Source organism: Mustela nigripes, chromosome 8 (assembly GCF_022355385.1).
Source record: "Mustela nigripes isolate SB6536 chromosome 8, MUSNIG.SB6536, whole genome shotgun sequence".
NCBI classification, from domain to species: domain Eukaryota; kingdom Metazoa; phylum Chordata; class Mammalia; order Carnivora; family Mustelidae; genus Mustela; species Mustela nigripes.
The window spans coordinates 73,934,225-73,952,307 of NC_081564.1; the positions used below are offsets into that span (position 1 = coordinate 73,934,225).

The 18,083-nt window shown below is 51.6% G+C and overlaps 1 protein-coding gene across 1 annotated transcript in view; it reads left to right on the forward strand.

The window, feature by feature from the left end:
- The first annotated feature begins 2,770 nt into the window (after positions 1 to 2,770).
- ONECUT2 (one cut homeobox 2) overlaps positions 2,771 to 18,083 on the forward strand; it is a 46,853-nt gene continuing 31,540 nt past the window's right edge. The window contains exon 1 of the mRNA XM_059409731.1: positions 2,771 to 4,036. Within this exon, the coding sequence (XP_059265714.1) occupies positions 2,809 to 4,036 (1,228 nt within the window). The 5' untranslated portion in view covers positions 2,771 to 2,808. The remainder of the gene's footprint in view (positions 4,037 to 18,083) is intronic.

Consider the following 18,083-nt stretch of genomic DNA (forward strand, 5'->3'; position numbering starts at 1 on the left):
ACACAAAGAAGCCAATATGATTTCATGATTTCCCTGAGATCGCCAATATTGATCGAGGGAAGGGGGAGGGATGGTGGGAGGCAGGGCGGAGGGAGAGAGGGAGGTAGGAAGGCAGCAAGAATATGCAACTCACCTTTCAACTCTCCAGCACGTGACTGCTCCCAGGCACACCAAAATGCAATTCCCAGGAGCAGATTTATCTTGGTAGCCTGGTAAACGAGTTTATCATTTTGAACAATTATTTTAATGGCCATCTATATATTCAGTCTTCCGTATGAAGGCAGTGCCTACTCAATGTCCCAGCCTGGGGTCCCTGGCCACTCTTTAAGCCTGAAGCCAAGGCAGAGAAGGCTGTGTTCAGCGTTGGGGCATATCAGACTCATTCCCCAGCCTTGCTGCTCTCTTGCCCTATTTCAGTCTCTGAGCACTCCTAGACCAACAGGAGGTTGCGCTCTTGTGAACTTCTGTTCAACTCAGTAAGTTTTTCAAACATTAACTGTTTCAAATTATCCAACTGTCCAGCTGCCATATATAAGGTGGGGAGTGAAAAGAGAGACAGTAAGAGAGGGTTGAGCGGGAGAGGAAAGAGAGAAACAGAAAAATCGGTTATTTTACCTAATTTTGTGACATTAAAAAATGTTAGCAGCTAGAAAAGTGTGTCTAGCAAAGTGGAGGAACGTCCACTTTCTTACTCGGGCTCTGATATAACAAAGAAGCTGCTTGAGTGAATAATTGGCAATGTATTGGTCAGAGCTCAATGAAGTTGATCTATCAATAACGTCACTGTACATTCATGTGACAGAATGGTGTGGGAGTGGGTGGATTTTTTTTTCTTTTTCTTTTTTTGCTCTGTAGCTAGAAGGGAAAGGAGGGCAGCAGGAAAAGGTCACCAAGACTAAGAACTATTTTCCAAATGAATCAAACCTTTTCTCTAGCACCAGGAAGGCAAATACAGTATTCCAGGCTGTGTGTCCTTGTTTTCTTATCAAGTTTTCTCTAACAGCTGGAAGTGGTTGGAGGGGGCTGTCTTAAGGAGACCCCCCGCTCTTCTTTTGACAGCTGATCAAAAGAAAATAGGTCACGCTTCTCAAACTTATGTCCACCCTGTCCTTAATTACTGTCTCTTTAAACAAAGGCAACATCTGCGCAACCTCAGCTAGCTTGAATCTTGGGAGGCAAACAGAGCGCAACCTGCTTTGGAAGAATCTGTTACTTTTAAGGGTTTCAATGCTCGGTAGCTCCCTGTCTTCAGCCGCCCCTCCACCCCCCAGCCAGGCCTCGGAAATATCCACCTCCGCTCCGCTCCACTTCCAACGGAAATTCTGGGTAGACGAAGGTGCACTTTTTAAAGCTGCGGCTCGAGAGCCTTCTAAAACTCGCCAGGGTTCTGGTCTTTTCAGAAACAAGTTTTTGATATACAGGTGTCGACCGAGGGTCGGTGCCATCTACCCACAGCCCCAACCTGGGGCTTTCCTTTCTCCGGGTTCGAGTGTGTGTGTGTGTGTGTGTGCGCGCGCGCGCGCGGGGACGCGATAGAAGAAAAATCCGCGGGTGTCGTCCGGGAAGGTTTACGTACTCCTTGCTCCCAGAAGTTTGCTCACTACAGGCTTTGGGAACAGTCTTGCCGCCCCCCACCCACAACCACTTCTTTACAAGACGCTAATGGAGGGAGCGTTTGGTCACCTTGAAACTGCAGCTCCTAGAGTTCTAGTTTTGTTTTGCAATCTAACAGAGCCCTTCTGAAGCCTCATAACTGGGAGATTTATGGGCTCGCCGGGTAATTAAATGATGTTATTGTGTTAACTTTGCTTGGATTACGGTGGCCCGCGCCGCCTGTGGGCTCGCGTCGCCGGCCGCAGCTCCGAGGCAGCGAGGGTCCTGGGGTTCCTTTCGCCCGGCAGATTATGCAAGCCTCGGTCTCGGGAATTTACCCTGCATTAGAATACCTAAGCGCCTGCATTTTAAAAGGGTAAACTACTGGCTCTCAGATAGAGACGCTTGGGAAGTGGCTCGCTAGGAGACTTGGGTTTGTATTTTCACAGTACAGACCGGCTTGGTAGCCTCCAGAAAAGCTGTGGGGTGAGGCAAAGGGAACTAAGGCAATGCCCTTTTCTACAGATCGCAGCTGCTCAAGAGGGACACAGAGCGGCATCTTTAACATAATTTCTCTCCCTCGCTCGCACTCTCGCCTCTCTCTCCCCACTGCACTCTCTTCCCCTCCCTCCCTCTCCTTGACGTTTGATTCTAGTGGCAAAGGAGGAAAAAAGGCACGGAGCCGTCAGCCAAACCTGAAACACATGGCCCCGCCCCCTCCTCAGCCATTGGCAGCCTCACTCAGGAGGCCCGCCCCCCGGGGCAGTAGCGCACTCGGAGTGGCTGTTTGCAGCGCCCATCGGGCGCTGCCCCGCCCCGGGTCCGGGAGGCTAGGTTGGCTGCCCCGGCGAGCGGCAGAGCCCTTCTGGACAGCTCCCGCTCACCCAAACAGAAGACGTCGGCGCCGGAGCGGGCTCGGACATGGCGAGGCAGCGCGCCGGCCCGAGCGGTGGGGCCCGGTGATCCCTCCCTCCCTCCCCGCCCCCTCCCCTCTCCCGCTCGCACGCCCCGTCCGCCCCCACCCCACCCCCACCCCGGGCGCGCCCGCCTGCCCGCCCGCAGCCCAGGGCGCACACCCGCACGCACGCTCCCCTCCACACACTCGCGCACTCCCGCGCCCTCCCCCGCTCCCGCGACCGAGCTCCGCCACGCGCGCCTTGCCAGCCCGCCGGCCGCCCCCGCCGCCCCCGCCGCCCCCGGGCCCCGATGGACTGAATGAAGGCTGCCTACACCGCCTATCGATGCCTCACCAAAGACCTAGAAGGCTGCGCCATGAACCCGGAGCTGACAATGGAAAGTCTGGGCACTTTGCACGGGCCGGCCGGCGGCGGCAGCGGCGGGGGCGGTGGCGGGGGCGGCGGGGGCGGCGGCGGGGGCCCGAGCCATGAGCAGGAGCTGCTGGCCAGCCCCAGCCCCCACCACGCGGGCCGCGGCGCTGCTGGCTCGCTGCGGGGCCCGCCGCCGCCGCCAACGGCGCACCAGGAGCTGGGCACGGCGGCAGCGGCAGCGGCGGCGGCGTCGCGCTCGGCCATGGTCACTAGCATGGCCTCGATCCTGGACGGCGGCGACTACCGGCCCGAGCTCTCCATCCCGCTCCATCACGCCATGAGCATGTCCTGCGACTCGTCCCCGCCCGGCATGGGCATGAGCAACACCTACACCACGCTGACGCCGCTCCAGCCGCTGCCGCCCATCTCCACGGTGTCGGACAAGTTCCACCACCCGCACCCGCACCACCACCCGCACCACCACCACCACCACCACCACCAGCGCCTGTCGGGCAACGTCAGCGGCAGCTTCACCCTCATGCGCGACGAGCGCGGGCTCCCGGCCATGAACAACCTCTACAGCCCCTACAAGGAGATGCCCGGCATGAGCCAGAGCCTGTCCCCGCTGGCCGCCACGCCACTGGGCAACGGGCTGGGCGGCCTCCACAACGCGCAGCAGAGCCTACCCAACTACGGGCCGCCGGGCCACGACAAAATGCTCAGCCCTAACTTCGACGCGCACCACACTGCCATGCTGACCCGCGGTGAGCAGCACCTGTCTCGCGGCCTGGGCACCCCGCCCGCGGCCATGATGTCGCACCTCAACGGCCTGCACCACCCGGGCCATGCTCAGTCCCATGGGCCGGTGCTGGCGCCCAGCCGCGAGCGGCCACCCTCGTCCTCCTCTGGCTCGCAGGTGGCTACATCGGGCCAGCTGGAGGAGATCAACACCAAAGAGGTGGCCCAGCGCATCACCGCGGAGCTGAAGCGCTACAGCATCCCCCAGGCGATCTTCGCGCAGAGGGTGCTGTGCCGGTCTCAGGGGACTCTCTCTGACCTGCTCCGGAACCCCAAACCGTGGAGTAAACTCAAATCTGGCAGGGAGACCTTTCGCAGGATGTGGAAGTGGCTGCAGGAGCCGGAGTTCCAGCGCATGTCCGCCTTACGCCTGGCAGGTAAGCACCGAGGGTCTCCTGGACCCCGGCTGCTGGGGAGAGTTCTCCGGGTGTTTGTGGCCCCAGGTCAGTGCGCCTGGCTTCGGTTCTTCCCTCCTCTCCGCTATGCACTTCCTATTTTCTCTCCACTTTATTTCTTGTTCTGTCATTTCCTCCTTCTGCTCCCTTGTTCCTTTTCTGTCCTTTTTTTCTTCGCATTTTCATACTTCTCTTCCTCCCTCCTTGACTCCAAGCTTTCATTGACCCACGCTCCACCACCACATTTCATTCACCCTCCCCTGAATGTGCCAATTTTACCCCCTCTTTTTGCCTTCCCTAGTTGTGGGACAAGGGAGGAGGTGCGCTGTGTCTACTAGGAGCTTTCTCTTTACAGGACTCACAGAGACTCAGGATTGGCCCTGTGCACTTGAACTCTAGCTTAGACAATACATTTCAGTTTTCCAGGCTGCCTGGTTTCCTTGTATGGAGGCAGTTGAGGCGCTTTGCTCTTCAGAAAGGAAAAAAAGAAATCTCCGTTCTTTTCCTACCCACCATACCAGGCAAACTTGTTTAGTTATTAGCAGGAGTCACAGTCTTGACCGCGCGGGGGAACGGATGGTAGGATACAACAGCGCTTTCCAGACATCTCCGGCCTTGGCGCTGGCTCGGGGAGTTTCTGACCGAAAGAGCCGGCTCAGGCCAGTTCCCGTGTCATTGCCTACCGAGAGGGAAGGGTGCCAGGACGAAGGTTGGGACTAATACATTCACCTCTAGGAGGATGGGGGAGGAAAAACTAAGAATGGAGAGCTGCCTAACTCACCGGCCACGCTCGGCCGGCACCCAGCTTTTGCTGGCATTCGCCGAGGTCTGGCTGGACTCGGAGAGAGGCTGGGCGTTTGTGAGGAGAGGTGCTGAAAATTAAGATGCACGTTAGTTAAAGCATCTTGGCCACTGGCTACAGGCTCCGCCTTTGCATTAAGCGGACGCTGATTGTGCGCGTAGCGCGGCGGCGGGGAGGGCCGGCGGCCAGCGGGAGGGGACCGGTCGACGCGTTGGTTACATTGTTCTGGAGCGGGCTTGGTTCTTTGTGCCTCCTCTAGCGGCCAAGCCGCGAGGTACAGCCCTCTATTGTTCTAGGAGCACAGATACCTCCTGTGTGGGCGGCGGGAGCGAGAGAGAAAGACGTAGCGGTGGCTGCGACTGACAGACAGTTGCGCGCTTTTGTGCGCGCAGACCAAGAGCGGTGCGTGTGGCAGTTGCGCTGCCTCCAGGACTTAGCCATGGGTCCAGAGGAGCAAAGGGTCCAGGCGACCCACTGGGTAGGATACACAGTATCCTACTGCAAGTCTGTATGGGCAGTTTCTCTTGGACTGGGGCCATCTCTCCGGATCCGTAAGCCACCGAGGGGACAATTCTTAGTGGCAGTGATTTACATTGGTGCGGAAAGTGGGATGTGCGTTGTGTGCGGCCGGCACGGTCCGAGCCAGCTATACACAACGCGCTTCCGGAGCGGCGAGCTCAAGCTTCCTCTCCCGCTCCCTGGGGCTTTCCTCGCACCACTGAGCCTGGCTTACGGGGTACACTCTACCGACGCGGGACGGGGCTGGGGGCGTGTTCACCCAGGCTTGGGGAGGGGGCGTTTCCACTCTGACAGCCTCCGCCTTTCCCCGCTGTTGGAGGATTCCGATCTCCAAGCAGTAATCGCCCCCTCGGTATTGATCTGAAAAGGTAAAGAAAACTATACCCCCTAAAGCTTCCCCAAATCTATGGACTCCTAATACTTTTGTGTGCTTTTAGTAATCTTTCTCCTTTAGCTTACCCTTCGTTCTCTACCACAATTCTCTTATTTGCTCCTCATTCCTAGAAAAGATTAAGCAGTGAATAGAGGGCAGCCGTGAGAAATAAACTGGAGGCTTGATGACACTTCTGAACTGTGCGGTACTCCTTTGTCTTGGCCCCCCAAAACTCCACCAGTGCCTCTCAGGTGAGCGCCAGCAGCGCCTGGGTTCCCTGGCCTGGGCAGCCAGAAGAAACTTGGCAGCTGGACTGGAGGGTACAGCTAAAGGACAGCTTTTCCATTCCAGACCATCTCAGAACGCTGCCGCCCCCTCACGCCTGTCCTGCAAAGGACAGAGCTAGAAAAAGAAAGAAAGAAAGAAAGAGAAATAGATCGTGTGCCTTGTGCCTATGTGTGACTGAAAGTGACATGGCAAGTAATGCTTGACCTGTTAGCCCACCTTAGCCCCAAGCATTGCTGGGATAAGGGAAAGTGTGGCATATGTGGGGATCCCCGGTCCCACCACCCACCCCAGGAAAGTCAAGGTAGGGGACACTCCTCAAAGGCTGGCCCCAAGGAGAAGTGCTGAAGCCACCTCCACAGGAAATTGAAAGCCTCCTTCAGCGAGTGGGAAAATTCCTGCTGAGGACCCCGCTTTGCTCAAGCATTCAAATGTGTGTCTGTTTTATTACCCCGAGTTGAAAAGGGACAAGGGCTTTAGCCTTTTTATCTGGCCATTTTATCAGCAACTACAAGTGTGTTGAGTGGTTATTATTACATAGGAGGCTTTTCAGTATGGGGTCAGTAGATCAGTCTCTTCAGACGCTGACACAGAAGCTAGGACTGGTAAGTAGGTATTATGTGCTCAGGAGTGCGAGGGGACAGGAGCAAATGGAGAAGAAAAGCAGAGGCCTTCCCCGCCAGGAGTATCGATTGGAATCCCCGCAGGGACGCCACTGAGGACCCACGAGGCAGGGCTCTGGGGGCTTAAACAAGCCCATGGCTCCACAGGGCAGCTGGTCCTGCCTGCCAGGCTCGAGCCTCCAAGAGCAGCCTGGGCACCTCCAGCTTGCCCCAACCAGGCCTCTTTTCTGTCCCTTCCTCTCCTTTTAGTTTCCCTTTCTCTTTCTCATTTTGGCCCCCTCTGGGTCTTGCCAGAGGCTCAAGCAGGCAGGGGTTTGAGAGACGTAGGAATCAGGATGTCTGATTTGGACCAGATGTTGCAGACCTCACCCTTAGGCGAAGCAAACTCTGGATCCACAGAAGCAGGTCCTTCCTCTCCTCTCCCACCTGCCTCCCCCACGCCTCCTTTGGGCCCATTGGTGGGTCCCCAGCTCAGGCTGGCATTTCAAAGGGACAAGACCCTGGGGAAACTCAGATCGCCCCAGCACTAGATTTCAGAGAAGCGGACTCCAAGAGCACGATTTCGTTGGGAAAGGGTGGCCAAGGCCGCGAGGGGTTGCAGCCGTGCCCTGGGCGGTTCTCAGGGCACGCTCCCGCAGGCAGTTTGTATTTCCGCCCTGCACGAAGCGGCTTGGACAAACTCCCGCGGGTTTGAACACTAACACTCCTGACTTAGAGCCCAAGAAGCCTCTGAACGAAGCACAGACAAGAAGAGGGAGGGACTGAAAACCCCAGGCAAAACCTGGGACTGGCGGCTCACGGAGGAAAACCAGGGCCTCCGTGGCGGGAGTGGTTCCCTCCAAAGCCCCGCAGCTAGAGCAAAGCCTCTGACGGTATGACCTGCCAAGGTTTGCGCCTCCCGAGACCCGGGCTCTGGGGAGGGCGGGGGAGGCCTGCTCGGAACCTGCCACATGTCCCGGCGGTGGACAGACACAGGGTCCTCTTCAGACAGCAACTCCCAGAGGCCAGTCTGGAGGCAACTCTGTTCAGACAGCTGATGGTCTTTCACCAACCTGCCAAGATGTTGCCTGGGCCCCCTGACGCCCGCGGCGGCAGAGCCTGCTGGGGACAGTGCGCGGCGGCTCCTGCCAGGGGCACCACGGGCCGGCGTCTCTCCTTCGGCGCCAGGAAAGTCGTGGGCTGTGCCGGCGGCCGACTGGCCTCTTCTAAGTGAAGAGGCAGGGACCTCATGGTCGGAACCCCACCGTCCCTCCTGCTGGTCCGGCTCCGGGCCCAGCTCAGGCCCTCTCTCCCCGCAGTTTAGTGCGGGGAACCGAGCCCGAGAGACCGAACACAAACCTGCGTCCGTACCAAGCACAAGATACTTTTGCCTGCTGGCTGGTCGGATTAATAACTGCAAAGCTCGCTATGTCCTTGTTTGGTCAAGTCCAGGGTGCCTGGAGAACACCCTCCTAACACGCATCAGGGTGAGCGGAAGCGGGCGGAGAAGACAGAACGCAAGGAAGGGTAGTGAAGCCGAGCGCGAGTAGCAGTCCAGGCCGCTGGGCGCCCTCGACGCGAGCGGCTGTGCATTTTATTCCAGGCTTTCCACCGTGTGGGTATGTCACTTTCTCAAACAAATGTGTATATGGAGGGAGATCGATGCTGATAATGTTTAGAAGATTAAAAGAGCATTAATGCTGGCAACAATAACGTAAACGTGTGGACCCAGATCTCATTGATCTGGAACCTGATCCGGCGGGTTTCCAGTAAGCCCGACGGCGCGCTCTTCCCAGCAAAGCGCTCGCCAGCGCCCCCGCTCCCCAGCGCCTAGTTTCCCCCGCGCTCTCGCCGCGCTGCTTTCCCTGCTCCCAGCGGGCCCACGGGTCAGGCCGCGGCTTCTCCCCGTGCGGCCCCAGCCCGCCTCTTCCCGAGGCTTCTCGGGTCGCAGAGCTCCCAGGCATCCCCGTAGTCCCCGCGCGCGCGCTCTGCGTCTGCGCTCCCCGCGGAGGGCTCTGCGGCGGACCGAGTCCGCTGCGCCGGAGGGCGCCCGAGTCCTCCCCAGCTCTGTCGTTCTCCGGGGACCGTCGCTCCCGGTCCCCATGGCCCTCGTCTGGTCAGACAGGGCCCGGGGAACGTCTTTTCTTCTTCTAAACCACCCAGGCAATTTGACCTACCTCTCGGTTTGCGGAAACGACCAAACGCAACTTGGAAACGTCTCTCCAGCTGCCATGATAACCGCGCAGCTTCCGGATCCTCGGATCCCCTCGCATTTTTCTTTGTTTTCATTAAAAGGAATCACTCACACCAGAGTGTTCGCATTCACAGACTTTCTACACTATTGCATTAAGTGGGCAATTAAACGCCGCCCCAGTGACAAAGGCCTGGGCTTCATCCCTCAGAACAGTTTGCTGTGGGCTAATTGGGTTAAACAGGGCAGAATCTTGTTTCCTGTAGGGGCGGGGGCAGTAAGGTAAGAAAATCAAACTGGGGAACCCCGTCGCACCCCTTCCCACCAGCTGGAGAGAACTTATCCTCTGAGACCCGGGATGGAAGGTTTTCTCTAAGGCACGTGCATTGACTGGAGAAGACAAATTTTGAGCTCTTCCTTCCTTCCCGCGGGGGAGTTGTCTAGACCATGCCCTACTGGCTTCCCTTGCCAAATGGTGGCTTATTCGTCCAGAAGGAACGCTAAGGTGAATTTTACCGAAAAGAATGAAAGAGCTGGGGTGGATAGTGGGGGTGGGACGAGAATTAATTTGTTCTGGTTTTATGAAACTCTAAATCCTACAAATGGGAAAAACTAAGCTTTTCCTTCAAGAGGAGGTCTCAATCTGGAAGGAAAGGAGTGTTTTCCTTCCTTCCCCAAGAATGACACGAGAAAAAGGAAGAAGGAGAGAGAAGAAGAAAAATCTTTACTGGTTCTGCTTTGAGGTGTGCCAGAGGGTGAACTGGTATTTCTTCCTGTCATTCCCAAAGATGGGGTTCATCTTCCCACTAGTGGACTTCTTAAAGAAGGGAGCTCTGATACAGCTTGATTTCTAGTCAGAATATGCCCAACGCCCTACTGGAAACTACAGTTACCTGGGTCAGGTGACCAGATAAAGAAACCAACAAGAGTGGGTAGTGTCCTTCAGGTCAGGGAGACAACAGTCCTTCTCCCCAGTGTCCCCACTGGAAGAGCTCCTAGGTTCTAGGAGGGGTGAGCGAGCTTAGACTCTCCTCCATACCCATCTTAGAATCCCAAAATAGGACAGGGATTCTGGTGAATGGTGAGGGTAAGGCAGAGGGGAAACTGACTCCCCAGATTTTGGTTCCAAGAGGAGAAATGTTTTTACTTCCTCCTAGAGCCAGTTCTAGAGGTAACAGGGCTCTGGGCAGGTCCCAAGCTCCAAACCTGAACCTGGAGGGAAGGAGAGCCTCCCTCTCTTTCTGTTTTCACCTCTTGATTTTCTGTCCGTTAGTATCTATTTCTAAAGGAATAGCAGAGGAGAGAGGCCGAAGGAAGAATGTACTGAGCTCCACCACACTATAGCTGGTGGCTGACGTTGGCAGAAATTGTCTTCAGGAAGAGTGGGATCATGTCCGGGGGATCCCTAGAGAATGAAAACCTCAGAAGAGAAGAAGAGATATTTAATTTCTGGGTTCTTGCCAAAGGAAGGGAAATGAGAAGGGAATAAATAGAAATAATTGCCTGGATAAAGGACCCTGGGGGAAAGGGTGAGTATGAAGGCACCCTGGGCCTTAAACTTTATCTACAGATTCTCTGGATTACTCTCACCCCTGACATCTCAGAGACATTTTATTATTTTCTTTTTTTTTCTTGGTCTAGGGAAAGTCACTTTCTCCAGGGGGTACTTTTCTTGGTGGGGAAAGAACTTTATGAAGAAGCCTAATGGGATCACTTAGGCTATCATGTGCAGAGCCTCCTTCAGGCGTGGGAGCACCCCCTCTTCACCCACTCTGTCCCCCTACCCTACTTCATTGCCTTTGGGAAAGGCTTTTTGTTTCCCAAGTCTCACTCAAGCCAACAACTCTGGAAAATGTGCATAGGTGCTCCTAAGTGTAGGGAGCAGGAAGGAAGGAAAACTTACTGGGTAATTCCACCCGTCTGGTGCCCGACAAGGTGCAGGATGGGCAAAGCACGAAGGCAGGCTGGCAACATGCATACACAGATAGATAGTCTTACTTGGGGAGCAGGTTTCCTAGAAGTTGTAGACATTTTTTATGGAAAGCCTCTGCACGGAAATTGCCCCCGAGGGAAGGGAGGCTCTGCGTTCCACCTTGGTGCTTTTGTCGCCATTGGAAGATCCATTACTCTTCCGTAGAATGCAGACTTTGTTTGGGTTGGAAGCACACCTCCAGTGTAATTTAATCAGCATCGGACTTTGGTTCGTATAATCAAATATACATATACTTTCTCCTGCAGGAAGAAAAATAATTTCTCTGTAACTGGTATTGACTTGAAGTCATGTAATCTCTGGAAAGCATCACATTTTTAAAGGGAAAGGTAAAATTAAGAGGAAAAGAACCCACACGTTTAGTGGTTTGCCTTGCCATTGCTAAGAGAGCCAGTTACCGTCTAAGAAAGGGCTGCTCCGATTTTAGATATTTCATTCCCACTCCCTCTGTGTAGTTAACCCCACAAATCTAGGTAGGTAGGAAAGAACAGTGACTGGCTCACAAGATCCTAGAAATCTGGGCTCTATCCTTGGGTTGAGACATCCTTGGAGGAACCTATTTTGTATTCCACAGGCAGCAGCATCAGGATCTCAGTGGGCCAGGAGCCCCTTCTTTAACGGTGAGTGGTAGCTATCGGCAGCTCACTCCTTACTCTACCCGCAGGGCCTTGAGCTTGAAGCTCTGCCCTGGAGCATCCTCCTGGAGCAAGCCCGGACTCCCCACCCCCAGGGCGAGGCTCTGGGCTTTACCCGAGTTGAGTCTGTTAGGGAATCTGTTGTAAACACAGATCCATTGATTTGCATTTGTCAGAGAGTAAAGTTAAACCAGTGAAAAGAGAAGCCCTTACCCTTTTATGCAGGGCCAGGGAAACCTTTCATATTGATCCTATTGATCCAACCTTTCCCTTTAAGGAAACCACATAGTTAAAGACCCTCGTTCAATAGATTTACCCTTCGTGCTTGTGATATTCCTTTAAGTGTTCTCATCTAGGATAGCTGGGCATTAAGCCCACACTCCAAACCAAACAAAAATGAAAAGTAGGGGGGGTTGGAGGGGAGGGGTCAGGAGGCAGAATTGTGGGAAGTGAAATTGAATCAAACTGAAATGTGTAATGAGTCGGTTGGAGATGTTTTTTTCTCATTCTTCTAAGACGACATGCAGGGTTAAGAACAAAATAGATGCATTTAGCATCTTTCTCTCTCTCTCTCTCCTTTTTTACACACACACACCACACACACAAACACAAATCTGTTTATATGCTAGAGTCGCAATGTGTCAGGAACATCATTTTCTACTATAAAATTATTTCAATCAGCCACTAGCTTGGTTCATTCCAACTGGTACTTAAAGGCAGTTAATACTTCCATAAAAATTGTTTTGGCTCATTTGTAGCAAATCAGGAATGGAATAGAACTTTCCCCAGAAATGCAACATTTTGGGTTATGTATGTGAGCATGGACACTGAAGTCACTCCAGAAGAGAAAGGGCTTGGAGTTTTGTGTTCTGATGGAAGTAGGTAGAAACCAGGCCAACAGAAGGGACACCCTTTTAAAAAAAAAATTATTTAAAGACCAGTGTAGATGGAATAGGAATTGCTAAATATTCCCCAGCATCCCTCATGTTTGCAGATATGAAAATGAAAGTCCCCTTTGTTTCCAGAACTATTGGCACAATCCATTTCATTTCTTCCTTGACCCTTTTTTGTTCTGTAAATAACATCCATTTGTGATTTTTTTCCCCAACATGGTACATGCATTATTCCTAATTGACTATCTCTTGGGTTGTGTTCGGACATTCATGTTTGTTTTCTGTGATTGAAAAATATTAATGATTCCTTAGGTGAGCTAATGTATTTATCTGCTGAGTGAGTTCAAAGGGCAGAGTTCAGCTATGGTTCAGGTTAATTGAACAGGAAGCAGTGAGCTCTCCAGGCTATGTTGAGCAAGGGTCCAGTCCCTTAAAATATCACACTCAGCAAACACACAATTTCACTGTCCTCATCCTGAAGTCTGATGTAAGAAGCTCGGATCAACTTGGATTGCCTGTTTAAAAACCCAAAGCAAAGCACAGCAACTGCAACAAAACCCTCACAGTCCCCCTCGGGGAAGAAGAGTTTTCTCATTGGCTAATTGCTTTATTGGTAGCACTGACCTGCAGAGCAGCTGCAGGGGCCTGGATGAAGGCTTAGGCCTCCTAATAATGTGCTCCATTAGAACAGGGCAAGGCATTTTTTGTTTACTCAATTGGAGCTCCCTGCAAAGTGCCATTAACCCCAGCCCAATCGTGTGTGTGCTACAAAAGCCAAAGGTCACGCCAATCAGGCTGTCGGCATAGCCAGCTTTGCCCTGGTGGGAGGGAGGGGCACTCTGCTGGCATTGCCCTCCCCACACTTGGCTCAGAGCTGTAGGCCCCTTCAGGGCTTTGACCGCAGCAAGCAGTTGCACAATTTGTTTACATTTCCCAATTGCTGAATCATGTTATTGATGATTAAACAGTTCTGATCTGAGCACCATCAATCACCCTAGGGGGGAAAAAAAATCCTTCCACTAACCCTCTCTTTTCTATTTATGTTTTGTTTGTTGTGCATTACAGTAAGTAGAATTGTGCAAACGGTGCTTATTAGCAGGAATATAGTCTGGGTAAGTGCTTGGATCAAGAGGAAGATAGACCTGCAAACATGGGTGGGACGCGATGGGGGAGTTGTTTAGCAGAAAGAAGGTTTGAGGTGGAGCCCCAGCACAGTCACAGCTCCCGTGGAGAGCACCTTGAGCTAGAGTGCCACCTGCCGGGAGTCTTCTAACCGCAACAAGCCTTGCATCCACCCCCCCCCCCCCCGCCCCCACCCCATGCTTCTAGTATGTGTCCCCTTCCTTTGCTTTACTTCTAGTGTGTGTCCCCATCCCCCGTCTCCAGACCACTACCCACATTTTCTTGAGGGACTTTTTCTTGTCTGTTGGGACTCTAGCCTCTGCCTCTCCTAATTCATCATCAAAGAGAAATCGGTGGGCCTACTGTGATGAGTGAGATGATTTGTCCACCCTGCATGTTGAGGTGATAGTCTCCTCCTGCTTGGGAGAGGAGGGATGGAGAAAGCAAAAAATATCTGTGGGAGAGAAGAGGAATGGTTATGTGTGTAGGAGAAATGGCTCAGCTGATGATGCCAGTGAGAGCTGTGCCAGCTGTAAGGTGCTCTGCAAAAGTAATGTATTGTACAAAGAAGAGGGGGTTGGAGAGAATCAGTACTGGCGAGGGAGGACATCAGGAAAGATATGCCAAATCAGCGAGCCAGAGGTGGGCCCTGTGAAATCCCCCGGGATGAGAAAAAGTGAACCTGCCGTTTTGCAATTGCAAAGAAGTGAGCCAATGAGCTAGATTTGGAGCCAAACTGTGGAGTGGGCTGTAGGTCTGTGGGCAGCAGCTGTTTCCAGACTCGCCTCACATCGATCTCGGCCCAGCGCCCCTGGCTGCCTAGCGCCTGTGGGTGGGTTGCCGCCTCCCCGCCTTAGCGCGGGCGTCAGCACCACGAACAGCGCCCCAGAGCCTGCGCGCTCGCACCACGCTCTGAGCGAGTTTCCATCTCAACCCGGAGAAGAAAGATGGGCTCTCTACTCGGGTTAAGTCTGGGCAGGACCCTGATCAGTAGCTCCAGCTCTCTAGATCTCAGCGCGCCAGACAGAAACGGGCCTCAGATTTTCCTCTGGCGCCCCGTGGCTTCCGTTCTCTGTGTGAGGTCCACGATAATAGACAGAGAGGAGGCGATGCTGAGAGGACAAAAGATGCTAAACGACCCTTTCCTTCCGAAGAGGAAGAGCATTACCTCTGTTGGGGGGCAGAGGGATTGAACTGTTTTACTCCATGTTACGACCTCGTGCAGACGCTGATGGCCATTCTTAACATGATATTTTAGCTTTGGATTTCCTTTCAAGGTTTACAGTCTGGTTGCCTCGCACACAGGTGTGCACAAATGCATGCTTTCCTCCACCCCAAACCACCCCACATGCTGACTTTTGAAAACATGGTTTTCATTATATTAAACAATATTCTCACATTGTATCAGCAGTAATGTTGCAGGGAAAGCCAACTAAGGGACATTACTACCTCCAATAAATCTTGAAGCTGGGTTTGATTTCTGGAGAGTCATCTTGGATGGGATCTCTTTAAGCACCTCTGCACCACTCCTGTGGGTGAAGGGTCAGGTCCCTTCCTCCAGACCACACAGGGTGAGAGCTAACATTAGGCACAGAGCCCCTGACTCTGACCGTTTTTAGTTAGTTGCTCTGCTTTGTGTTTTTATTCCAGAGAAAAGAGACAGGTGGGTTCTTTTGGTCTGCACGACTCATATCGCTTTGGGTTTCTGGTAAAATGGCCTTTGACTTCCCAAAGCTAATAAGAGATTTTATTTATTTATTTATTTATTTATTTATTTATTTTAGAAGAGGGGAGGGGCAGAGGAGGAGGGAGAGGGAGAGAATCTCGAGTGGACTCCATGCTGAGCATGGAGCCTGATGCAGACCTCGATCCCACAACTCCGAGATCCTGACCTGAGCGGAAAAGAAAAGCCAGATACTCAACCAACTGAGCCACCCAGGAACCCCTCCCAAAGCTAATCAGAATGTAAAACTTTTGCTTTATTTCAAGGAATTTTAGTTCAAGCCTAATTTATTGCTAAAGTGGTTCTCGGGGAGATAGGGCACAGGAACAGACTAGTGTGTCCACTTTAAAAGAAAGTCAAGGATATGATAGATGAGATTGTCCTGCCTGTGACAATTCATCTTTAAATTCCTAGTGGCTCTTGGATGAAAAGTAGGAAAATATAGCCCAAAACAAAACAAATGTGAGAGAGCATTCCCTGCCAATATTAAAAAGAAATAATTTTCTTTGTCTAAATGCCTAAAATTTTGCCCTAGAAATAAGCAGGAACATATTTAAATCAGGTCTAAGAACTGGTTTTGATAAACACTGAGTAAAGCAGTTTCTGAAAGCTGTATAATCTTTGAATTTGCAGACATGCAATTCTTAGCAGTTGGTGGGTTACACCGTCAAAACCTTTTCCAGTAAAACACGGATTTGACAGTGAGCTAAGCCTTGTTTTAGTCCATTTTAAATGGATCAGTGCATCTTATTAAAATAAGGCAGTTCACTGCAAGGGTTTGTACTTAATTACATCTCTTTTCTTGTGAGTTCTGTGTGCATTTCAAAAGATATTTCAACAAGACTGCGCTATGAATGGGACTTCTAGTCTTTTTTTATTCCAAATACTAAAAAATGAGTGAAGTAAAGAACTTTGTGCTTTTCTGAAAGAGTGTGACAGATTCCCAAATCTAAGAGGTTTTTGTTTTGTTTTGTTTTGTTTTTTTAAATCTTGGAATCAGTTGTCTCCTAACGTATACCAGAGTTCACTTCAGTTCATGTTCAAGGCACAAGAGTGGACTCTTTATTCATCCCAGTGTGCAGCCTCTCTTCCTTTCTCTTTTGTTCTTCTGAAAAGGAAGAGACTGCTTTTCTGATAGAGGCCAGTTTCTCAAGCTGATTCTGGGTGCTTGCCTCTTCTGCCTTCTCAGGACCCCAGCCTTCCCTGTGCTTTTAACCTCTCCTCTCTATTACCTTTTTCCCAATCCACATTTTTGGGCTCCAGTTTCTCTTATCTTTTTAAACAATGCACCCCTGCCCCAACAGCTGTTCTAACTTCATCTTTTCCCTCTCTTCACTTCTGGAGTTGCCTTAACTCCACGCCTTTTCTTTGTTTCCCCCCTTCAGGCCCAGCCCTCTGCAGGCTACTTCTAGCCAGCCCTGTTTACTAAACCATCTCTTACTGGTGTCACTCTTGAATTTTTTGTAGCCAAACCCAATGGACACTTCTCAGTTCTTATTTTAAATGTGGGCTTTCCTCAGCATTTGACACACTGCTGACCACCCTCATCTTTAAACCCTTTCTTCATTTGACTTCTGAAATAATACCAGACTCTCTTCTTCTCATTGTTAGTCTTCTGGCCTCTCCTTGTCAGTCTCCTTTCTGGGCTCCTCTTGCTCTGTCCATCTAGCTCAGCATTCTGACCAAGGCTATTTCATTTTTATGCTCAACATACTCATCCTGGAAGATCTCATCCATTCGGTTACCATGTCTCTCTAAGATGAGGTCTTCTCCATCGCTCTCCAGCCCTGATGTCTCTCCTAGCTCCAGGTCCTTATTTCCTTCTGCATCTGAACATCTTTGCCTGAATGCCCTCAAATTCAGTTTACCTCAAAAGGAACTCGTGTTCTTGCCTCACTCTGACCCCCTCACCACTACCACTATATGTGAGTCTTTTCTTTGATTCCCTGTCTCTTTCAGCAATACCCCTTTGTGCACACCATAAGCTGGGAAATCAATTTGGACTTTTTCCTTTTCCTCTTTCCCCTTGAGTCAACCATAATAGCCATATGGATTTTACCTCCTAAATATCTGTCTATGTCTCTTCATTCCCTGTGCTGCTGCCCTAGTTGGAGCCACCCCAACTTTAACAGCCTCCTGACTGGTCTCCCTATCTCCAGGCTTGATTTCTTCCATCCATTTTCCAACCTTAAGCCAGAGTGATTTTTCTGGAATCCAAATACAATCACATTACACCATTATTTAAAACTCTTTGTTAGCGATCTGTGACCATTGGATGAAGGTGCAGGTCCCTAAGCAGTGTGTGTCAATCCCTGTATGGACTGACTCTTGACACGTTCAGCATCATCTCACATTGCTACCCCTTCACTTTGTACTAGCCGTGCTATACTGCTGCTAGCTTGCCAAACACATCAGGCCATTCCTTTAGCCTAGAACATTTTTTTTCCTTACTCAACTAACTTGAGCTCAGTTTCAGATTTTGCCTTAGATGTCTTTGCCTCTAGAAAGCCTTCTCTAGTCTCCTAAATTGGGATGCCCTTGGACAACCCTTCCCATTGCACATAAAACATAAACAAGTATCACCTACTAATTTGTCAGTGTGTTCCTGCCAAAGATTCTAAGTTCCACAAGAGCAATAGTTGGATATATTATATAATAGGCAGCAATAAGGATCTGTGAATAAATTAATAAATACTTTTCTTTCGTATGACACTGTTTCTTCCCAGTTTATTCCCTCAAGTTAGTAGATGGCATTTAAAAAAATTTTTTTAGACTTTATTTATTTATTTGTCAGAGAGAGAGAGCACAAGCAGGGGGAGCAGCAGGCAGACGGAGAAGCAGGCTCCTCGCTGAGCAAGGAGCCCGATGCAGGACTCAATTCTAGGACCCTGGGA